Source organism: Nesoenas mayeri, assembly GCF_963082525.1.
Source record: "Nesoenas mayeri genome assembly, chromosome: 6".
Lineage (NCBI taxonomy): Eukaryota > Metazoa > Chordata > Aves > Columbiformes > Columbidae > Nesoenas > Nesoenas mayeri.
The window spans coordinates 26167723-26192826 of NC_137545.1; the positions used below are offsets into that span (position 1 = coordinate 26167723).

A 25104-nucleotide genomic window follows, 5' to 3' on the forward strand; every position below is an offset into this window, starting at 1 on the left:
GTGGCATACTTATATGACCAAATTTGCCCTATTATACCCAACTGAATGCATCCTTTGTAATTTATCTCCTTTTCTGCAAAAAGCATTGTAATTTTCTATGATCTGAAATCTTCAGAGCCTGTTTGAATAACTTGATGCATTTCCTTCAAAGGCTGGCGCTAAAAATCCTACTGTTAAAGTATTTATTGTTGATACTATTAACATTGAAGCATTTGGTCCTAAGGAGGTGCCAGTTCCTGCAGTCATAGCATCCAGGTAGTGTGCCTGCAAATATGTCTACTCTTCTTTAAAAAAGTTTTTGTCTGTTTTCAGTGCATGAACCTCTGAGTTGTTTTCTGTTTCTAACAGTAGAGTGCCATATTCATCTCCTAGATGAATCAGAAGCTAACCAGAAATGTGTTTTGATTCTGTCCGTCCATATGATATGTTGTTACGAAAGACCAAAAATACCATCCCTAAGACAATGAAGCATGCTATTTTCTCCCACAGAGCAATATGGGGAGCACAGTCTGTAGCAATGCTTCCACATTGCTGTTCTTTAATAACCTCTCTCTTCTTTTTTTTTTATTTTTTAGTGATCACTATTTTACTTGGCTTACTTGGGTAACAGATAGTCGGATCTGTGTGCAATGGCTAAGGAGAATCCAGAATTTTTCAGTCTTAGCTATTTGTGACTTCAAAGAAAATTCAAATACTTGGGACTGTCCAGAGGTAATAAAGTTGGAAATATAAATTTAACCTTGCCGAAGTTAACATTGGCTAATCTGCATACCTATTTTAACACCAACTTGTAATGCACAGCTTGCTCTGACTTACTTGCACAAATATATTTAGGCTTGCGCTGAATTCTTTAGAAAACAATTTTGTGCCTGCCATAATTGAATTTTCCAATGTTTGATCACATTCATCTTGTATCTACTAGTTATACCTTTTTCAATATTTTAATTGCTGGGAGAGGGCTGAAAAAATTTAAACGCACCAACAAGAAATAAAATCACCGAAATATTTTTTTAGGGAGGCCTAAATAGCAATGAAAGCAACAAAAATAAGAAGAATGTTACTGAGCAGCTTTCAATACTGTTGTTTAATTCCTTCCTGCTTCCTGGGACCATATAGGATCTTTATTGATTTGTAAATAAAATCTTATGAAATTTTTTTTTAAAATCTTATTATACTACATTTAAATTACATACTAAGTCTGACTGAATCATGTCCTTTATGATTAATGTTAAATTAGATAAAGATGCAGGTTTTCAAGAGGGAGAAAATTTTCTGTCTTATTGACTCATACAGTTGGAGAAAGCAGGCAAGTTTTCAGAAACACAATCCCCTTTTCACATCTGAAAAGAAAACTTCAGGCCAATTGCAACAGTAGCTCTATATTTTGTTCTAAAATGTCGTTCTATCAGTAAGACAGTTTGGAGGGGAAACAGTGCTCTGCTGAGCAGAAGGATAGCTTTGATGGCCTAGCTATCTATATCTATATGTAGATAGTTATAGATCTTCTGTACAGAAGCTTTTCTGAAAAAAATGTTTTCCTTAAAAGGCCCTGTAAAGCTCTAAGGCTGTAGACACTGATAAATTCATATAGATCTTAAAGAAAAGGATACCTGAATTTCAGTGACTCCAGTACAGAAGTCTCATCTACTGTCTTTTAGTATTGATGCTGTTTGCATGTCTTATCTATGGTACAGAACATGTATAAAAAATAGCATTAGGCTGAAACCTTGAACTAATAGGAAAGAAAAGGCAAGAATATTTGTAAGTGTTCTGTGTAACTGATAAATTGTAAATTCAGAGTTTATTAATACAGCCTTTACAAGCTGAAAATAATTCTTACTCCTCTATGATATGACAAGTGTCACAAAATTAAAAGGAATTTAAGGTTCTGTTCTTTTAAAACTTTATCATGTAAGTTCATTTCCACAGACAAATATTTGAATTTATTCGGACAAAATACATATTTACTGCAGCATTTGATATGTCTCTTAAGTAATTGTTCCACTTTATAAGTACATTAACACTGAATCTCTATCTCACCTCGAAGTAACCTGCATTTTAATGACTAAATATTTTAATGCAAAAAAAAAAAAAATCAAAAAAATCAAAAAATCAAGGGTTCTAGGTTTCTACCACAATCCACCAAAGTACTTTAACACAAGCTTAACTTTAAGCATGTAAGCAATTTTATTTATTTCTGTAGGTCTATTTATGTGTTTTAAATTAAGCATGTGCTTAATTGCTCTGCTGGAACCAGACCAGAACAATTAGCATCTTGCAGGACTCTGTTCATGATCCTTGCTTAATTGCATTTCTCCATGAAACCTTATTTATGGAATCACTACTGACGTTTCTATAATTCTATATTTATACAGTGATACAATGCTTTTATCACATTAAAGTTTGCACAAATGGCCAATTGAAGGAGTGTGAACAGATGGGAGTGCTGCATTAGCTCTATTTGCAGTTAGAAAGTATATCTCTGTATGTTTCCATTGGCAAAAATCATTCTCTTGTTGATTTCAGATTAAACTGAGACTCTAATGTACAATAAATGTGCTAGGATTTATCTACTTGAAAATAATAACAAAATATAATCTACAAGATGTTCCTAAAGTGTTAATTCATCCAAAATGTTCATGTATTCAAGTTTTGCTCATGTAAAAAGACCATAGAAACCAATATGACTTCAGTGGAACTATTCACGTGAGTGAAAGCTGGGCATGTATTTGTGAAATTGGGATTTCCTATAAAGATGCTAGCTCTCTAATTAAGTTCTATAAGTACTTTAATACACAGAAAAATCCCATATAAGTCAATGGGACTCCGCATAAGAGAGAAGTTAAATATATCCTAAATGTACTTTATCATCAAGATCTGAGCCTTAATTTAAAGAAAGGAAAATAAACTTGTGATGAAGATATAAAATTATATATCCCATTTTTCTTATCTTAAAAGATATAAAATCCATCTTCTGATTTAATATCATGATAGAGCCCTCACACAGTGCTAAACAGTCTTCTAATAGGCAAATACCTGCAACTTTCGCTCAGGCAAGTCACTTCTAAGGGACTAAGTTGAAAGGGAGAAAGCATGATTCTGAATGTTAATGAGATTATATTGAGGATGACAAATACAAACCATCTTCTTAAGAAAGAACATTTGTTGAATTTATTTCAGACTGTAAAGAAATAGTCTATTAAATGAACAGCATAAAGAAAAGCTTGCAAGATTAAAAAAAATGAAATATATTGACTAAATGCAGAATTGTTAAAAATTAAATCCCTTGCTCCATCCAACAAGCAAGATATTACGCTCTTCAATGAAAAAGTCTTAGAAACATAGTGAAAATACACTAGAAACTTTATAAGTAAAACATTAAAAAAAAAAGTTAAAGCGCTTTCAGCTGCAGGAGATATTGATTAATTGTTCAGTATAAATAATTTTTTAAATCAGCTTTAAGAATGTTACCAGGACTTAAGACCTGCTAAATTTATAGTCTTAGGTTATGACAATCTGGGTGATTTTCAATGCCTACATTATATCTGCCAATCCTTAATTCTTTCTAAATGTGTTATGTGTGATATGTAAGTGTTGAATGAATATCAGACCCTTTAATATCTCACTGAGCACCCAATATAGGGACCCTTGGTTTCTATTAATATGAACTTTACTTAGTTAAAGTATTTGGCTTGTATTTTTAAGATTTACATTTATAAGATATAGCTACTTGTCATATTATCCATTGTAATAAAGCAACATCACAGCTTTGAAATGAAAGGAAATGTGTCAAATGAACCAGCTAAGAATCTAACACAGATTTTTAATATTATTATTCCTCAATTTTTTTTACTTTTTTTTTTTTTTAACTGAAAAATTCATGAGACTAAGTAGTTGTTGGATCTTGCTTCCAGTGAATATGTTGCATAAGGTTAAAACAATTACTTTAGATTTTATTTAGCTTTGGTGACAGCTGCTAAATAATAAAATTTTTACTAACTGAATGGTATTAGTACAGCATGATTTTCCTCAGACAACCCTGAAGTATTGTAAAATTCTCTTACAGACAGCCACACATTTTTTTATTTGAAGACTTTGAACCTCTGTAAACTAATTCTTGAACTTCTTAAAAGAGTGTACATTTGATTTTGTTTTTCAGAATCAACAGCACATAGAAGAGAGTCAAACAGGATGGGCAGGCGGAGTAGGTTTCCTTACTGTACTCTCTTTTGATTTAATGAAAAGCTACAGCTTTCTGCATCTTCACAGCAGCATTTTGGAACATGAAGCACCATTCTGAGTCATACAACACTGCTACTTAAACCTGTTGCACTGTAGGATTGAGACTTTTAATTCTGTGTTAGGCATAGTGTCTGGCTACCTGCTTTCTTAGTTTAAAAACCCTTTTTCTATCTCCTTTTGCAAATCTTAGACTGACTTATTAGGCATTATACTGCAGGGAGGGGAATCATACTGCAATGTAATTCTTAAAAACATCCTGGAGGCAAAGAACAGATGTAAAATTCCTTTGATGTCACTAGGGCAAGAGATAAGATTTGGCCATACCATAGCATTTTAAGAATAAAATCTGTCCATTCAGAACACAGTTTTAGTGCCAAGTGGTGCACAGCTTCGGCTAGAAAGGAATCTTCAAGGTAAGACACTCCAGTTACAAGAGTAGTTGATACTTCTCTGCAGTTACTCCTGAGCAAAATAAGTTTTCTCTACCCAGTAACCTTTATCATGGAAGAGATATAACAGCAATCTCTGGGAATTCACAGTAAAAACAAACCTTGAAGGAAATTGCTGTATGAGTCTAGCACCATTCATGAACATTAGCTTTATTCAGCATCTTGTTTTTTAGAAGTCAACTCTACCTATTTTTTAATAGCTAAAGGTCACTCATAATATACAAACAAATTATTCCACTTATAAGTAGCAGCTTGCATTTGTGGGATACTTGAGGTATCTCTATTATCAGCTTAAGAAATCTAACATGACAGGTTAGAAATTGTAATGTGCACTGACTGGGAGACTGAGTATCACAGGTGAACACTTGTGCAAAGTGCTTTGTCCCACATGAACAGATTCAATAGTCTTGTTACTTCTAGTATGTCCACTATAATCTACTAAACAGCTTGGACACACGTTTCACCTACCATTTTTCTTCATTGTTTCAGTTCTTTGTTTCTGCACCATATTTTACATCGGACAGCAGTTCATACTACAAAATTTTTAGTGACAGAAATGGTTATAAGCATATTCATTACATCAATGGCTCTGTGGTAAGTCAAACAAAGTGTTCTACATTGATGTACTGTAAATTCCCAAAATAATTCTACAATATTTGGTAACATATGTCTTGCTTCACAGGAGAATGCAATTCAAATTACAAGTGGAGAATGGGAGGCAATATACATTTTCAGAGTAACAAATGATGCAATGTAAGTATCATGACCAAGAGAACAGGTTTTGAGTGTTGTTAGTAAAAGCAACACTTAGTCCTTGGAACACTGTTAACTCATCAAGTTATAACTAGTTATAATTTGTTTTTTATCTGAATGCATCCACAATAAATTTGTATTTAAAGGCACTGCACAGGTTTGCAAACATGGTTTACTTATGAGACATCCTTTTCAAATTGTCCTCAATTTTCTATTTATTTTCAATCAGCCATCTTAGATTTATCTAGAAATACTTAAATTTAAGCATGTGATCAGCCCTCATACAATTTGCAATTACTTCAATCATCTCTGGTTTTATGGTCTTCATTCAGGTTACTTGTAGATAGATGCAGCTTACGTAACTGAAGTGATTAGCTCATAAAATCAAGATAGAACTCCTATTTTTATTATTTAGTCCTCATCTAATCAGAGTTTGAGCAAAGATTTATTAAGATCAAAGGTATACAAGCTTAACTTACTCTTCCATCACATGCAGAAATCTCAAAAAAAGTTAACTTCCAAGACAGCTTTTCATATTTATGCTCGTTCATAGGTCATCACTTTATGGATTATTTATTAACATATACATGAATTTACAGTTTCTATTCAAGCAATGAATTTGAAGGCTATCCAGGAAGAAGGAATATTTACAAGTAAGTGTTATCAACGTTATCTTAATGATTCTAGGTTGATAAAAGATAGATCTAGATTTGTCAATAAAATCATTTAGTTTCAAGATGTTTAAAGTGTAGTTTCACAAGGTATTTTAACTAAATCTTGACCTCAGTTTATACCTGAGAATTGAGGAGAAATAGCATCTAACTTTTAAATATAGTCGGGTGGGGAGGGGGGAAGATAAAAAGGGGAAATATTTATTTTTAAATGGAACCATTCTGGAAGTACAGTGCCTGTGTTCTAGAATGTGAGGCAGACACATGTGAAGTTAGTTGTAGCAAAATAATACTGCTTTACTTTATTTCTGTCCTAGAATCACTATTGGAAGTAAACCTATCAGAAAACAATGCATTACTTGCAATTTAAGGAAAGAGAGATGCCAGTATTATACAGCAAGGTTCAGTGAACGTTCTAAATATTATGCCTTGATCTGTTATGGTATGTATAGCATGGGAGTAGACATATAATCAGTTGTTCTTTCAAATTTATCAGAGGCATAGATTGTATTGATTATCCCAAATGTGTCCCAATTGAAATTATAAAAACCTGTGCTAGCCACAGTGTTGGATACTTACTACCTGAGAATGTTTTTAATGACGAAACTAAGAAAACTGCAGTTCATCAAGATGGATTAGCACTGAAACCGCTTGTAACACAGAAGCATTAAATCAAGTCTTAGCTCTGTTGAAATAACTTAGGTGATTTTGGTGATCTGAGGTTTCATCCATTGGCGTAATCAAGGAGCAGTGAAGTCACAATCTAAAAAAGAAAAAAATATCCAAGATTTTCCTTTTGCATATTTACTCTTCTGATTCTGCGCTGACTGATCAGCTAAAGAGTTCTTTAGAAGTTCCGTTGAGCAGAGAAGCAAATAATAACACCTTTCAATCATTCTTGCACAAAATAGTCAGTAAGGTCATCACCATATGAAAGCCACTCACCTTCATAAATATGATGTGACATGTTCTCAGAAGAATGTTTCATGTTGTTAATTCTGCTTTCACCTTATGTAATCACATCTCGGGTATTAGCCAGATGTCACTTCACCTCTAGGGACAAAGAGTTAGGAGATTTAAAGTTACTTCGATTATGATACTGAGCAATGCCTGTATGTGTACAAGTCTAAGTACATACATTGTGTATTTTGTGCAGCAGGGACTAGTGGATTATACAGCAGAGAAGATTCAGATTTGTGTATCAACTTTGAGCTCTTGTAACACTTGTCAGTTACCAATGTTAATGTTATATGCACCACCACAAAATTCCAGCTTCAAACTATAAACTACCTTCTTATCATTCTTATGACAGGTCCTGGGATTCCTATTTCTACTCTTTTTGAGAACCGTGGTGATAGAGGTACTGTAAAGATCCTGCCTATTTCTGAGCTATTTTTTTTCTCATTGATCTTCACTATGCAGAACATCTAATAGAATATATAGGATTGTGATCAAGAAGCCTCTCATCTGTTTTGTTATGAAAATACCTAGTGTCTTTCTAGATTTGTTAATTAGTAGAATGAATTAATGAATTAGTAATTAGTTAATTAGTAGAATGAATTAATGAATACACTCATGCCTTTCTTTTCATTCCTGAGTCCAGCACTTTTAAAGCATTCTGATGTTTTTCCTGTTTACATGCTATAGATGCAATGAACATTGGTTACAGTTTGTCTATCAAATATTGAGTCGAACTTTGTAGAAAACCTTATTGTGATTTCCAGACTACTCATTTTTACATTTGGATGAACACAAGACTTTCCGAGTTTTTCATGAAGCAAACCTACTCTATACAAACGGCAACAGCGTGCTATTTCAAGTTTGCAGTTTGAGTTATTGTACTGTACTAATTAGAATTTGCATCAGTGACTTGCTCTTCAGCCATCAGTAGAGATGTCAGGGAAGAGCAGAAGCTCTTTCAGATGATCAGTTCAAATAACTGTTTCAGACAAGGTTTTATTATTGATACAAAATGAGAACTCCAGCAAGAAACATTTAGAGTCCTCATTCTTTAAGTAGCCTGTTAGTGAAGACTGTTTGGAACCAGGCCAAGCAGGAATTTGCTAACCATGAACATATTAATTACTCTGCAGTGAGTTTTCTCTCTCTGTCCCTTGTTTTTCTCTAAAAATTCTTCTCCAACTTAAAGCCCTCAGTCCTGAAATGCCATGCAAATTAGCACAGTCCTGTAAAAAAACCTCAGTATTTCTTGTATTTTTTGAGCATTTCCAGAAACAGGAAGTAGTTGCCATTTAAAAAAAAAAAAAAAAGAAAAGAAAAAAAAAAGTCTTCTGCAGTCTTAAAAGCTTCTTTCATTTTGAAAGTGAAGCTAAAAGTCACAGGTTTCCATTATGTACAATATTCTTCATCACTACTCATGGGAAAACAAATAAATAAACAGGAGTAAACTAGTAACACCCAGTAGATTCCTGCAGTCTATGCTGGAAATTAACTAAATTTTAAATAGCAATTTTAAAATTATATAATTGTAAATTGGGTCTAAAGCAAGTAAAACAAAAATTTTAAATACTTTTTAGATTTAAAAAATGATGTTCACTAAGTGTGCAGTAGTATATTACTAAGGACACTTACAATAAATCTGGTATCATAGTGTAGAAATATATTGTACAGTGGTTAAGCAAGGGTTTGCCACAACCCCTTAAGAAAATGAATTTCCTATGTTAGTCCAGAAACAAGATATTCCCAAACATTTATATGCTTAACCACACTGCCAAAGTGTCTCAGAGGTTAAAATGGTGTTACTATGGTAAGCAAGAGAGCAGATACAGGACTGTGTTTTGCATGATGGAATGAATTTTGCATTTCTGGCTCCCACCATATTACAAAACTGGGATGAAGGCTCTGCAGGAAAAAGGAGTTTCTTCATAACATCTGCTTCTAAAATGCCACAGATTTTCTTTCTGTTCTAATAGCGCAAAATAAAGGAATTTCAATTAATGAAGAGGGATTACAAAAAAATAGTTAATAATTCAGGCATTTCTTTTACTTAGAACTCAGAGTATTGGAAGACAATAGGGAATTGCAGTCTGCTTTGCAAGAGATCAAGCTGCCAAAAGAAGAAATTAATAAACTTGAAGTGGATGGTATAAGTAAGAACCACAAATTTTCATTATACTTTTATTCCTATCATTTTAATATTTTGCCTTCATTTTGTTATAGTAAGTATCGTCTTTCTGTAGAACAAACTTGTTAGCCTGTCACATTGGGAAGAAGTGGCCTGGTTCTGCCCTGTTTGATAATTACCAGTTTGTCTGTGCCTCAGAGTACCTCAGTAAAATAGTAGTTAAAATACATCTCTGCTTCACAAAGCAATTAAAAAATAATCTTTAATACTATTAGTAAAGTGTTTAAAGATCATGTTAAAACATTATAGTATGGTGGTAATAAAATGTGAAATGTAAACTGCTGTTCATGTATTACACATTATATTGACTTGCATATACTGTTGTTTTCACTAGTGACTCTGCAAAAATATTCCATGGTAGTGAATCAGTGCAAAATTTCCAAAACTCATTTCTCATGATGTTAACAAACAGTTATGTTCCTAGTTGTATTTTTTTAGGCACCTGGAAAACTGAAAACCTGAAGTTAGGTGAAATAATAATTTTATGCATAGCTAAATCAAAATAAAAGTAGGCACTTTATTTCTTCAATGTTCGTCTTCAACAGGTCAATATAAACAGTTACTTGCATCAGTTCTGTGGTTCACAGTTCACGCATTGTGTAGTTTCTGCTGTTTCATTTTTATGTACTATTACACCTAACTCTGGATTATGCTCAGAGGAATCATTTTAACCATTAACAATATAATTTCAATATGTCTTTTCTAGCTTTGTGGTACAAAATGCTTCTACCCCCACAGTTTGATAGATCCAAGAAGTACCCTCTGCTTATACAGGTGTATGTAACATTTCCTTTCTTTGAATGTTGTTGTTTTGTCAGAAAACATACTTCTTATAATTTAACAAAACCTAGGACATTTACAACATTTTATGACGCAAAAGCAAAATCACTTAGTTTTGTTTTGTTTGTTGTGGTGGGTTTTTTAATATATTTCTGGAAAACAAATTGAACCCAATGGAAATCAATGAGGTTTATAATGTTATTCTTAGCATGGGAAGGATTAGTTCCTCAGAGAAAGAAAAGGAATAAAAGCATGTAGGCTGTTTTTCCAAGGATTCCCCTTAGGACAGGTACCTGATGCAGCACCCCTTAGTCTGAGCTAAAACTAATAATTTGCCTTAGGCATAAAACCTAAAGGATTAAAATGCATTTTAGATAGGGAAATCTCACAAATACATGAAAATTGTAGTTGAACTGTTTGTCTACTGAGCTCTCTGAAACACGGCTATATAGCAAAATATTTGGGGATAAAATGTGAGAAGTATCTATATCCAGGAATCACTTATAAATTTATAAATATGAGATGAAAATGTTTGAATTTTCCTCCTCAGGTACGGAGGACCTTGCAGCCAGAATGTAAAGGAAACGTTTAGTATTAGTTGGATAACCTATCTTGCAAGCAAAGAGGGAATTATTGTTGCTCTTGTGGATGGCAGAGGGACAGCTTATCAAGGGGACAAGATTTTGCATGCAGTATATCGAAGACTAGGAGTCTATGAAGTTGAGGATCAAATCTCAGCAGTGAAGTAAGTAGAATATCTCCCTGTATAACCTGTAGGTATGTACATACCTACAAGAAGTAATGTGAAAAAAATATTAAATATACTTCTCAGCCTTTCTTCTGGAGAGCTGCCATCTCCAGGAAATAAGACAACTTGTAGAAATATTACTGAGGTGCTTGATGTCAGTAAGGTTTTGTGTGGTATGTTAGGTATGTTAAGTTCATAGTCTAAGTCCACATTTGGACCTCACCACTTCCATTTTGTGAGAGTATCATCAGAGGCTTTGGTCCTAAGCTTGAGGAGATATAAGTGCCTGTGGTGAGAGGTAAGCCAATGTTTTATCCATTATTCTGAAATTTTCCCTGTAGGGGAAACCTACCTCAGTGATCACAGCAATTAGCCAAAGATCCACAGTGATGTACAACAGTGATTAGCTAAAGGTCAAATGTGAAGTTTGTAGCAAAACTGACGTAAGCCTTGTGGAGGTCAGCTAGTCATAAACTTGCCTTCCACACTTTTTTTAGGGTAGTTATGAACAACAGAAAGTGTTTGAGGTCCTCTGGTAGTTGTTCCCCAAGAGTTTCTCCTTTGCACTGAAACACTTGAAGTGTTCTAAGTAGAAGTTTTGGGGGGAGTGAAAGCTGAGGTTTTCTAAAGAAGGGCTGCCTGTTAAGCTTACAGATGTAGTAGCACTGCTAAAATGGGCATTTAATGAAGTGTTAGTTTGAACTGCACAGAGATGAGTGCAAGGCAGGAATTAGGAATTTAGTCTAGCCTTTGTTCTGGAATTCAGCCCATCAGAGCAGGGATAGATTTCCAGGTGCAAGGGTAGATAGACATGATTCTGGAAAGCTTAGTTAGAAACTGAATGTAGCAGTCCAGGTTTCCACAGCTTTCTCTACTTGTTTGAGAATGTCGGTATGTACAAGTGTGTGTGAGGAGGGTACCTGTTCCTTCCTCTTCCTGCTTTGTGGTAATTCATTCTGTACTCAATTATATAAACGCACCATTATCCTTTTCAGGGATAAATGAAACAGAATAGCTGTATATCATGTCAGGGTTTTCTATTAATCTATTATTTTATTTTCTTCCTTGAAATTTTAGCGGCAATGCCATACTTCAAAATATCACAAGAGAGAATGTTTCTCACTCAGACATGAGATATAAGAAACAGAGGGAACTTCAACTGATTGTGCAGTTGCTAAATCTGCTGAGACAGGCAGTGGAGAAATTACCTCAGACTTCACACTTCCCAGTTTTCTGTCAGCACCTAGACTAAATTTTTATTCATTTAAATATATTGCATTCCATCTTCCTGATGTAACACACGATTTAAGATACATGATTTTTAGAGAGGATCCTATACTCTAGTGGGAAGTTATTGGAGGGTAGAAGGAACTCCAGGGATTAAGGCAAAATATGACAAAACTGAATAATTTTTGGCTTTTCTAACTTTGTCCCACCCAGATAATATACTCCATTTTGGGTGTTGTCAGTCCCTTGTGCTTGTCCTAGTAAAATAAGGCTAGCAGCTGCTGATACGTGTCCTAGGGTGTATCTGAAACCTGGTTTGTTTAACAGACACTCTTACATCCCCTTTTCTTTGCTGTTACTAATACAGCTCTGAAAATACAGCCTTCAGACTCTGATGCAGTATTTTTGTAGGACACCTAATATTTATGATTCTTTTTGACCTGTTTGACTACTGAGTCCATAAGCAAGGTACACCTTTCATTCACTGCAAGCTTATTACCAACTTGGAGAATTGGGAAGATATTTTCCTCCTTATTATTTTTATTATAGTAGCAGTATGCACTCTTCACTTTTCAGGCATGTGAAAAAGAAAGCTTATTGCTCCAGGGAATCCCTAATCTCAGAGGCTGATAATGTGCCTCTTGACTGATCAGAGTTATCAGCTCGTTGTAAAATGAGTATCTTGACCATCTTGCAGGATAAGGTCTGAATGTTAATGGTAATTCAGCACCTTTAGCATTAAAATAATGAAACAATAATAGCCTGTGGGAATGTAGGCCTATGGGAAATGAAATTTGCTTATTAGTAGGAGTAGACTTTTTGAACTTTTTTCTCTGCATGTGTCTGTATGCTGTACATATGCATGCATACATACATGTATATATGTGCATGTGAACAGCATGAATATAATGTATGATGTTTAATCTAGCCTGAACTAAATATCCAGGTGGATTCTAGGTAAAAGAAAAAAAAAAACAACAACTTTTTTGCCAAGAAGCCAGTTCAGCAGTGTCCCACTGGAACAAAGATCATTATGAAGAAATTATTAATTTCAGCATTTTTATTCTTTCAAGACAAATTCTTCCTTTTCCTTTGAAATGTCTATGAATTGAATAATTAATGCTTTGTAGAAATAAGACATGCTATGCTGATTGTCGTTTTGCTCAAATTGGTCATACGTGTGGAAAAAAGTGAAAGAAAAATTATTTTTTGCTAATTTGTTGTAGTATTGGCAATTTTTTTAATAATGCATTTGTTTCCATTATTTTCTTTTCCACAGGAAATTTATAGAAATGGGTTTTATTGATGAGAAACGAATAGCAATATGGGGTTGGGTGAGTAGTCAGTATTTTTGTATCTATCTTTAAGTAATCTTGCAATATAATGTTTTAAATTCTTCCTTATTCTGTCCTAAATCTGTATAAAGTTTCTTCTACCAGTGTTTGATGGTATTGCCAAAGGGGATAGTTCCCATTGGTGCCTACATACATGCAATTGCTACAATGCAAGCCCCCAGAAAGCGATCTTTGGCAGCTGAAAAGGGAATTTTGAAAAGCTTACATTGTTTGGACTTGAAGTTAAACAAGATTGAGACATTTTAATTTGCTTTACTTTTTACTTAGGAGCTTACTGACATGGTGTCAAAATTCAAGTATTGTCTTTTTTAATCCAAGATTAAAATAATGAGATAAGTCCTATGAATACCTCTCATTAGAAAACATGACCCTTGCATCATTCTGAATCACTGTATATTTGGTTGACTTTGAAATGGTCAGTAGGGATGCATGTGGGTCTGAAGGGTGTACCACATTGACAGATGCACCAAGAAGTGGAAAAATTGGACAGTATAGAAGTCATTCCAAATCATTAGCCAGTCTGTTTTTCATCTTTGATTTTTTAATGTACTTTGCTTTGTAACACTCCCAGTACCTCTTAAAGCCAGATGCATTGCAATTCTTCATTATTAAATGGCCAGTTTCCACTACCCTTAGGCACTGAGAAACAGAGTAGCATACCTCAAGTACAAATTTTAGGATAGCACTGCATTCTAACAGGAGAAAAATAAATTATTGCAATACTTGGGGTTCTTTTTCCTGTACTGTCAGCTTCAAAGTAGGATCATTCATAGAAATGAGATGCAGACATATTAGTGATGTTATGGAGAAGCTGAAGCCAACTTCAGTGGCAGCACAAATGCCACACAGCACCTTTATAGAGATCTTAAAGATGTTTAGGTTATCTGGCTCAGTTGCTCATGTTCATCATGAGTGGCTGGATCCAGAATGCATAGACAGAACTGAAGCCCTGCATCCTACCCAGCTTCAGCATAACAGAATTATGCTATGCAGGAGAACAAGCTGATAGGCAACACCTGAGGTTCTCAGGGATTAGGGATAGTAGTGTAAGGAATGCTAAAGGGGGTTGGAGACCAGACCTGTCCTTATTCCTTGTCTGAGTAAATCAGTATCAGCTACTCAGCAGTAACAGGCTGCCCAAACTAAAAAAGCTTACAGAATAAACTGATATGTTACCCACTCATTAGCATTTTTCAATATTTTTCTCTTTGTACATATTCATTTTTCACTGATCACTATTCAGAAAGACCTTTTATTTCATTCTCTTTAACTGTCTGTCTTTGCCAGAAGCGTTCTTCTGATCTGTTACTGTTTGGGTTTTTTAATTTTTTTTGCTGGGTTTTGTTTGTTTGTTTTCATTGGCCCAGTGTCATTGTAAGAGGCTTGCCTCTTACATTGTAGAGGATGGATCTTGTAAGATTCAATTCAACTGTAACACTAGAAGTTGCCTGATCTTAGATAGCACATGAGCAGAGTTGCTAAAAGCTTTCTATGAAGCTTCTACCAACTAATATTTAAATTAATTAGGTCAGACACTGCTAGAACGCCAGGATAAAATGGGGTACCATAAAGAGAAATTAAGTAACAGAGACACTTACAAATGAGTAATTCTAAAGTGATATTAAGTTCAGGCCACAGGAAAATATTTTCTTTTTTAATCACATCATATTTTATTTCACCATAGTGTTTCCAGAATGAATTAAGAGTTTTCACACATCTAAAGCATTATATCCCAGTAACAGATGTAATATTCAAATAATGACCCTATTGCCAAACCTATCAGTCTTTTATTTTCATTTTTTTATATTTATTATACCAATTCCTTGTCTATAAACTTTGAAAGGTGTGTTCTTATTTATAACCAGCAGCTTGGCAGGTATGCGTGAACTATGCAGCTCATCATACTTTCAGACTCACCAAACTCTTCTGGATGGCAAAAGCTCTTGAATAACCACTAAAGCAATTCAGGTTTTGAACTCCTATATCTGTGACTGTTACAATGCATAGATTTATCTGCCTGATACTAATCCTTTACTTTTTAGCCTTGTGGACTGATTTTCCAAAAGATCAAATAGCCAATCAAATTATTCTTTCCCAAAGACATTATACAAGTATTTTCCAACCCGAGTTCCACATCGTATAGACAGCCAAACCAAAAGCTTTTTATTTACAGTATTTACCCATCTTGGCAACTAGCCCTGTACAGTTGCACAGATCTAGTCTGATATCCAGTCTTGCTTACTACTTTACCTAACTTCTAGCTATGAACTTATTCTTCCATGCTGGGCCCCAGTTTGAGGAATCAGGCCACAAAATTGCAGTGGCAGGCAGTAGGGAGGAATTGCTCCAACCTCAAGTTCTCAAGTAACTGAGTAGTGATGATGGTGTTAGTTCAATATGCTGATCATTAGCAAAACCCAAGTAGTTTGTTAAGGAAGAGAAAAGCCTATAACTCTTCTTGGAGGTGTACACTAAAAGGATGAGAGGCAATGAACACAAGTTGCCACAAGGGAAGTTTTGTTTGGGTTTTAAGAAAACAAAATTACAGAGCCATTGATCAGAGTTGAAACAGATTGAGTAGACAGGCTGTGTAATGTGGATGTGACTCTGATCAGCCTCATTTAAATCTGAAGTTACCTGTCTTTGGGATTGAGGTTGCACTAGATTACCTTGAAGTATCCTACCAACTTAAATTTTACTATGATTCCAAGTGGTAATAAGAGCAGTACCAGGGATAAGCATTGAAGAAGCAGCAAAAAATAAGTGATTCAATAAAATTGTCTAATCTTTCTCACAAGAAATCACATCAGATCCATTTGAAATAAATAAATTAAAAATAAAAAATAAAAAGCTTTTGCTGATTTGTCCTTCATGCATTCAAAGTAAAATACTTACTTTGGAATTAATGTATATGAGTTTGATTCAGAAAAAAAAGCAATACTTCACCAATAATTTTAAACTGTCTGTGATTTCTCCCTAGTCCTATGGTGGTTACGTGACTTCTTTGGCACTTGGATCTGGCAGTGGAGTATTTAAATGTGGAATGGCTGTGGCGCCTGTTTCCAGCTGGGAGTATTATGGTATGGAAACTTGCCATAAATACTGACTTGGAAAGCAAGATGTAGCATTTAATGACTTTCTAAATTAAAGCATTGCAGGAGACTGGCAATATGAAACTTGGAGACATTGCAGTTACCTAGACAATAAAACTCTTAAGACCTTGAGTTTAAAGTTTTCCTTACTGAAAATGACTGACTGTAACTGGCAGTTTGGAACACACTTTGTAACACCAAAGAAGATACACCTGGATAATGCCATGTGCATATCTGTAACAGTAAATGTGTAAAGCCCTCTTGATAATCGGCTATACCCAGGAGTGATCTCCCTAAAAATCCTGTTAAAACAGTCCCACTAAATTCAGAAACAATTGGAATTATTTTTCTGCCAGTAGTGGAAACATAGTGCACTTCAACTTTAGATACTGCAGATGATCTCTGTCAGAAATCATTATCTCTGATGATTGCAAAGTTGTTTCCCAAAAGCAGTGGAAAAGAGAGGGATTAGCTGTGCCTGACATAATTTTTTCTTAAATTAAATATTCTTCCCTTTAGATGTTTCTCAGCCACACCTCCTGTGTTATTGTGTTACTAGACATATTTTTATATTCATTGACTGAAGCTCCAAACTGTTAAGAGGAAACAACTCCAGGAGTATATTCCCAGGGCCTTACTGTGTGAATAAAGCAGGCACATACTCATACTTACTTGCAGACCTGTTAAGCTTTTGGCATGGTGTAGACAAACCTTAGTGTAAAAAAGAATCATAGTATGCATGTTTTCAATGAGCAAAACATAGCACTTTGAACACATTTACTTAGCATATGGTCTTTGCTAAGAAGTCTTGGTTATGAGAAAAATTTTTGGTTAAATGGAAAAGATTCCTTCCCTGACTGCTAGCACAGACATTCCTTGTATTTATGATGTTTTGCAAACGAAGGGGAAAACATTTGTATGACACAGGAAGCATAGTCTTCATATTTTCACTAGCATCAAGATTTTTTTAGGACATTTTCACTCATGATTGCAAAATTATTTCCAGAATGCAGGCATAAAGAAGTATTTTTCCAGAAGTCCTTCAATAAAAAAGAGATATAAACAATTGCCCAAGCATTAAAAATTGAATGAAGTTTTTAAATTAAAGTAGATTAGACCCACACTGTTGCAATCTTTCCTTTAGATGAATTTTCAGGAGGGAGTTAAAGGGTCTTGCTAAAAACACATTGTAAAATCCAAACAGGCAAATGTACCTCCACTAAGGAAGGAAGGAAGGAAGGAAACAGAAGGAAGTCATGAGTCATCAGGTTTGGCAAACGGATCATGTTAACATTAGAGAGCATTGTGTTAGAGGCCAAACTACAGGATGCTACCTATTTGAGTCTCTAAGTAGTACCAGTGTGTCATAGGATGTACTGGCCCCTAGAGCTTCTAAATTTTGTCCCACCCTTTTTTAGATGCACAGATTAGAGTCTGGGCTATAATCTTTACTCTGAAATCCTCCCACTCACCTTTTTGTGTCAGAGTAAATAACAGCCGAACAGTTCTAAGATGGCAAGGAAAGCTGCATTCAGGGACAATGTATAGTTAAAATCATTAGATCTGTGACTGTCTTAGTAAAATTTGCAATTTATCTCCTTTTTCTTCCTCAGTAATTGACAAGCCAAATCTTCCACTTAGTCATTATAATACAATTCTCCTGACCTCTGTGGACGTGTTGTAGTTATACTGGTAGAAAAGAGTGGAGAATTTGGCTCAGAATGCTGTAGAAATGCCAGCCATTCAGAAAGAGTCTATTTTATTGAAAACTTAAGCCCAATATGGTTGTTTGACACTGTGTTGACAACAGATATTGCACATTTTCTGTTTTCGTTGAATGGTGAAGGATTTTGATAAAAGGCAGGCTACTAGATATTTTCAATACTTAGTTTATTACAAATTATCTTCAGGAACCTTACCTCACTGATCTGAGACACAGTACAGATCTTTAGTGCTCAGTTGTAATATGTGTAAAGAATACATAGTAAACCATAGGAACATAAGTATATTGAGTAATTTTCCTTTCCTGGGAGGATTCTCATTTCTATTTTTAAACAAAATAATTCTAATACAGTGTACCAAACTGAACAACAAGGTAGAGAATCCCAGTTCCTTAGTGAGTACAATGGCCATCACTTCTCTTATGGAAGGGAAAGATGCCAGCTCTTCTTTGTCAGAAAGCTTTGACTCTGTTAAACAAATAGAATTATTGTAATACTGCAGCTTGACTGCTCAATATGTGTCAGTTACTCTTTCAAGGCAAGTTCATAAAGTAATGGTCTAGTAGCGACAGCTGCTGCGTCAGTTTTCCACAAATACTCAGGCAGCTCAAAGATGGCTGTTCCTACTGATTTCTTGGTGATAGATACTGTTCAGTTATTCATATTTGTTTTGTCAAATCTGTTAACATTCTTTGCTGTAGTTAGAAAAAGGAATTCAACAGACACCTGAATAGCAATTGCATCACTTTTTCAAGTGCAAGTCTGTTCCCCCTAATTGGTGCATATATTCATTCAATAGGAAAGGGGCAACATATATATCCATATTAGCTGTATATACACATACACATCTCAGGTTAGAATTCTGCTCAGTTTCTCTTTTTACACTGTCAAAAATAGTCTGTGTCATCTTTCCACCATGGACCTTTATTGGCTCACTGGCTCATTCAGCTCATTTCTGGAGTTCAACCCAATCGCATAAAGCAGTATCAGTTAATTACCTTTATCTACAAAAACTTCTGTTGGTTCCACAGATTAATATCAAACCACTATTTCTATAAGGACCATTTGGAAGACATTTATTCATTAACCTTAACAGTTTATTTTTTAAAAATATGTTTACATTTGGTGCATTATAAGGAAACAGAGCAGAACAGATATATATAGTTAAAATAAACAAAATTTAATTTGCTACATGTAACTGGAGGCACAAAAATATCTGTACATTCTTTATAGCTTTTTTCTTCTTTAATATCGCAGCATCTATCTACACTGAACGATTTATGGGTCTTCCTGTAGAGTCTGATAATCTTGAGCACTACAAGGTGAGAATTCTCTTTCTGTATTGATCTGCCTTAAACCTGAATCACACTTCCATGGACAAGTAGAACTGTGAAGAAATAAAATGACCCACCAGATCTCAAAGTGGAAGTCCTGTAGCAGCTAAGCTACTACTGTAAAATTCATATCTCCATAGTTACTTGTCGTTTTGTATTTATCAATCCTAAATATGGTAAATTGAAGGATCTTTATTTTCTCACTTGGACAAGTCAGACAGTTCTGTCAGTTCAAACCAGCAGCCTATGAAAGAACTCACATGAGAGAGGTTAAAATGTTGATGCTGTTAGCTGTGGTATGCAAACTGCTTCGTGCAAATTTAGCTCTCTGATAATAACTTCATAAGCATACTAAACGGTCAGATCAGCTTCCCCTACCTGGAACAGGTTGCCTTTCTTCTTTTTTTACATTGATAGGAAGCCTGTAGCTTCCCCTAGCAGCACACAGACAAGCTCTGGATATAGAGAGGCCTGAATTAACAGCCAAAGAAGTTAGCGCAAAGACTCCTATTAAAGATTTTGGATCATGGTCTCATTATCTACTCTCTATCATGGCTCGAAGAACAGAAATGCTCAATACCATAGTCAGGAATTATAGTGCTCAGGGAATGACACATGGCAAGCGCTGTACTTTTCGTGCACTGGCCATTAGAAAAGGCACTAAATATATATGGCTTCTGTTACAATCTCAGATTGATATGAAGTCACTGCTGTCATTATTATGCGTTTCCAACTGTTTGATTGTTGTTCTACTAGCTAATGAAAGCCTTTCAGCTCTATGACTGAGTGGTTTAAATTTAAGCTGCTGAACTGTTCATTTTTCCTCTCAACAGAATTCAACTGTGATGGCAAGAGCAAAGAATTTCCAAAACGTGGAGTATCTTCTCATCCATGGAACAGCAGATGGTGAGGTTTGCAAATGGCAGTACAAATACAGAGCCAGTATCACTTTGTTTGAAAAACATTAAGCATCTTTTTATGCTTTTGATTTGGGTCAGTACTTAGATCTTTTGTAGATTTCCATATAACATATTAAGATGCTTACTCATTAGTAATGTCAACTGTATCACTTGATAATTAGTGGACACATCTTAATGCACTGTAACTTTATGCTTTGTGGTATTTCCATGTTTCAACAGCCAATCTTTTGTTTTCCTTTTTCAGATAATGTGCATTTTCAGAACTCAGCACAAATCGCAAAAGCTCTGGTTAATGCACAGGTGGATTTCCAGGCAATGGTAAATAACAGACTAATTTTCATTTTTAACAGTGGTTTATGGCTTTATCAAGAAGCTTATCTGACCTTTGCCAATGTTTTTTAAGAACCTAGTTCAACTGAACATGGTTCAAAATCTTGCAATTGCTAATGCATTTGTTACTTTTCATAAAGAACTTCTTCCTCAAAGGATTTGCCTGCTTTTTTTTTTTCCCCTTCTTGCCTTTTGGACTCTAGCAGGACTTCTCTCTTGTCAAGAATAATTTAGAGACTTTTAAAATGAGCCACCTTATGAAAGTTCCTGGTAGCTAGGAAAAGAGAGGAAGATGGAGGCGCTGGCTTCTGGAGCCAAAGCCATCTCTTGTTCTGATGGATTCTATCTTGAACTGGACATGCCTGCCCCAGGCATGAGGTGAAACAAGCAAAAATGATAAAAGGATATAAGATATCCAAGTAGTATATATCCGGTATAAGAAGAAAAAAAAAAAATAGCCGCAAAACTTGCTTGGAGTAGCAGGTGCAGGCAAAAAAAGAAACACATAGGCAAGAGGTTAGAAGGTATAAATGAGGAATGAGCAGGGGAAAAGTAATTTGGAATTACGTGCTAAGCTCTGCTTTTGAAACTTTTTTCTTGGGGCTAATGACTAAAGTGTTTGCCTGCTATCAAACATAGTGGCCTTCTGCCTGAGTCTAGTTTCTGAGTGCCATAAAATCCCCAAAAAGCAACCACACAGGAATCCCCCAGTACTTGGGGTTTGTAGACCCTTTTGTGTATTCTGCATTTTCTGCCTCCTTCACTGATATTTAGCAAACACGGGTTATTTCTCAAGTTTCCAGAATACTTTATCGAGTTATAGTAATTCTAGTTCAGCTATTTATTTCTAAGAGCATAATTCATATGTATATATTATTTGGAGTACACCATTCATAATGTTCATGGCTCTGCTGTAATGAAGGATGTTTTGAACAGAATTCCACAACATTTAGCTGAAAGTTTGTTTCTTAGAGCCCACAAGACTATGACCCCTATTGCCAAGGCCATGTAGCAGGTCCAGGGCATTTCATCCCTTAGGGCATCTCAAAGCTCTTTTGCCTGACTTGATACAACTGACTTGTCAGTACTGAGTCAGTAATGCTTACTCCTAGATTACAGAACATTTAGAAACTTTTTTCAGCAAGAATATGAATATAGTGGAAACTGATTAAGAAAATACATATATATATTAGCGAGTCCTTCTGTCTTCTTGAGGCATCCACTTTCTTCTATATGGTAATAAAATAAATTTTTGTGTTATTTAACTGTTGCAGAATTGAATATGTTTATGTTTATTTTGGTTTTTTTTTTCCTTTTCAGTGGTATACTGACCAGAACCATGGAATTCCAGGCCTTTCCAGCAAACATCTCTACACACATATGACCCACTTCCTCAAACAATGTTTTTCTTTGTCAGAATAAGTAGGCTATTCAGAGCATGCTAAGGCATCTGATGTATCTCTGGGAGAACGTAAGGTTATACAGTTTTCAGGTGAATTGATAACAGCAGCTTTGAAGATTTAAACATGATGTTTACATCCACTTTTGATATTGTATATTAGCAAATGCTATGCTAATAGATATTTTGGCACGTTTAAGACTTGTTTCATAGAAAAAATAAAATCAGAATGTAAAATGCCATGTGCATTTATTGCCATCTTGCTTAAACTTAGATTCTGCAATCCAAAGATAGGTGGTCCATTGCAAAGGCACACTGCCAAATGAATATGCTTGCATTTGTTAACTACAACTGCAAAATGGGAAAGGACAAAGACAGCAGTGCAAGTACCTAATTAGCATCCTAACAAGAACTGGTTTCTCAAAATTTATTTCCAATTTCTTGGAAGGAATCCAAGCAGGGTTGGAAACATACAATATTTAAAGCTGAAGTCTGTGTAATTATCCAGAATATTGAATGCTGTTCTCAAATTTTATTCAACTCTTTTCTGAAACCTTGATTCTGCAAAACTGTCAGTGTTTAAATTTGAAAGCAGGACATTGATGATAGCTATTTTATCTCAGTGGTTTTTGTCCTTGTATTCAGAATACATGAGCCATATTAGCATGTTTTTAATCTCCAATCATTACCTCAGCATTCAAACTAATCTCAATGTCATTCATCCCAGACTGGAGGAAAAGGATCAAAGGATTGTGCAGGCTTTCTTTGTTTTGTTTCCAGTGAAACTATTTTAGAGAGTCTTTTAAAAACGCAAGAGGCCAGTCATGATTGGAATACTTGTATTCGAGTAGAAATTAAACCAGTCCTGTCATAATAGAAGAATATGAACAAGATAATTGGCGAGAGATCCATTGTGGACTAAATTATACCTTGGTCATGTGTTTAAAAAATTCTGCTAGCCTACTGCATAAGAACTGTGGTCTATCTAACACAGTATCCCATCCCTGCTATTAGCTGGTTACAATACAAAATAACCTGGAAAAGACTGTGGAATGGCCTTACTGCAAAGCAAACTGCTTCCAAACTCTCAGATCAGTTGCTGCTTCTTTGTGGAAAAGTGAACGGTTTCACTTGACCCTCTTGACAAAAACATGGGGTTTAGCCAAAATCATTAAAATGTGGAAGTGATTTGCTATGTAACAGCTTCCTTCATTTTGTTAATGGCAATATCAAATCTGATTTTCCACACATGAGAACATTCCTCAGGCACATCTTTATGTAAATGTAGTTGCCAAGCTGTTTGTAATGGTTAAATTATACTTTGATGGGAACTCTTCAGAAAATACTCAATTAGTTCAGGTTTTTTTGGAAACGCTGCCAATTATGTGACGTTAATGAGCTTTTTGTTGCTAATGTAATTAAAATTCAACTGCTATAATGGTTAAAGGAAAAAATTATAGCTCTAAGAAAGTTAACATTAAGCAAATATAACACGAAGTGGGGCTAATTAGATTTTTATTATATCGTCCTATGTGCATTTGCTGCACACAACAGTAGTCTCAGTAATGTGGTTATTTTACAAATAAGGAATACAATTCAGTTGACATTACTGGGATTTAACTCTCCATTTCTTATATTGATACAACACCACAGAAACCATTGCAAAATTGCAAAATTGTGGTGAAAGAGAGAAAATCAAGGTCTTATACCAGATGCTAGGATAGGTACCTTTAGATACCTGAGCCTAGAGCAATTTTTTTTAAAAAGCATGGTATCAATCTCATATAAATATCAATATTTTAAGTTATCTTTAAATTTCTGCACCTTTACTTTTATTTAGACTTTTGAAAATCCTTGAAGCTCTGGAAATTTGGCCAGCTAAATTGGCCCTTTGTGGATACTATAAGTAATAAAGTGATGCAATGTGTTCTTCACACCCTGCCCACAGGTCTGTAGTCAGAAGCTTCTGGAAGTATTTGGAATAAGGGAAATTTCAGGAAAATGTATCAAGTAAAATAACAGAAGGTACCTCTTTCCCAAGGGATGCATTAGCCGTTTCATTATTAATCTGCCTTTATGTTTGTTTTCTAAGGCAATCAAAGGGCACATCTTCCAAACTGTCCACCATATACCTTGGCTTGTAGGAAGCAGCTGTGGGGATAAAACCTGAAAAAATAAGTGCATTATGCTGCTCTCAGTTTTGCTTCATTGTTTTTCATGTTGATAATTTATTTGCCTTAGTATTCTTGCCAGAGAATAGGAATATGTCTTTAGCAGAGTGTGACATTTACATTGAGTTCCTGGAATAATGTCTAACCTGAAAACTTTAGGACTGAGCAATCATGTATTTTGGTGACCTGGCGGAAAATGTCCTAGGATGCTGTGAATGTCAAAAAAAGCCTTTTAAAAACATACAAAACATCAAATAGCTGGCCTGTGCTAATAACAGGTAATGTTGCAGTCATTCATTAGAAATGGTGCAGAGCGCTTCAAACCTACCATCACACTGTCACAGTATCATAGAATCACAGAACGGCTGTGGTTGGAAGGGAACATTGGATGCCATGTCCCACCTCCCTGTTCAAGCAGGACCATCTACAGCCGGTAGCCCAGGACTATGTCCAGATGAGTTTTGAATGTCCAAAAGGATGGAGACTCCACAACCTCTCTGGGCCGCCTCTGCCAGTGCTTGGTCAACCTAATAGTACAAAAGTGTTTCCTTATTTTTGGACAGAAACTTCAGTGTTTCAGTTTGTGCCTGTTGCCTCTTGATCTGTCACTGGCCACCACTGCAAAGTGCCTGGCTCCATCTTCTTTGCACCATCCCTTCCAATATTTATATCCTGTGATGAGATCTTCCTAAGCCTTTTCTTCTCTAGAAAGAGAACTTTTTTCCATTCTGCATTGCTGTCTAGAGTCACAATCCATATTATAAGCA

The 25104-nt window shown here is 35.2% G+C and overlaps 1 protein-coding gene across 1 annotated transcript in view; it reads left to right on the forward strand.

Annotated features, from left to right (window-relative positions):
- LOC308041962 (prolyl endopeptidase FAP-like) overlaps positions 1-22420 on the forward strand; it is a gene marked incomplete at its 5' end in the record, with an annotated part of 36200 nt that extends 13780 nt beyond the window's left edge. The window contains 17 exons of the mRNA XM_080346957.1: positions 152-255; positions 576-711; positions 4160-4204; positions 5181-5285; positions 5374-5444; positions 6044-6097; positions 6433-6557; positions 7428-7475; positions 9127-9225; positions 9967-10036; positions 10591-10785; positions 13295-13349; positions 16351-16450; positions 19441-19505; positions 20351-20423; positions 20682-20755; positions 22088-22420. Coding sequence (XP_080203083.1) covers positions 152-255; positions 576-711; positions 4160-4204; positions 5181-5285; positions 5374-5444; positions 6044-6097; positions 6433-6557; positions 7428-7475; positions 9127-9225; positions 9967-10036; positions 10591-10785; positions 13295-13349; positions 16351-16450; positions 19441-19505; positions 20351-20423; positions 20682-20755; positions 22088-22189 — 1521 coding nt within the window. The 3' untranslated portion in view covers positions 22190-22420. The remainder of the gene's footprint in view (positions 1-151; positions 256-575; positions 712-4159; positions 4205-5180; positions 5286-5373; positions 5445-6043; positions 6098-6432; positions 6558-7427; positions 7476-9126; positions 9226-9966; positions 10037-10590; positions 10786-13294; positions 13350-16350; positions 16451-19440; positions 19506-20350; positions 20424-20681; positions 20756-22087) is intronic.
- Positions 22421-25104: the final 2684 nt, after the last annotated feature.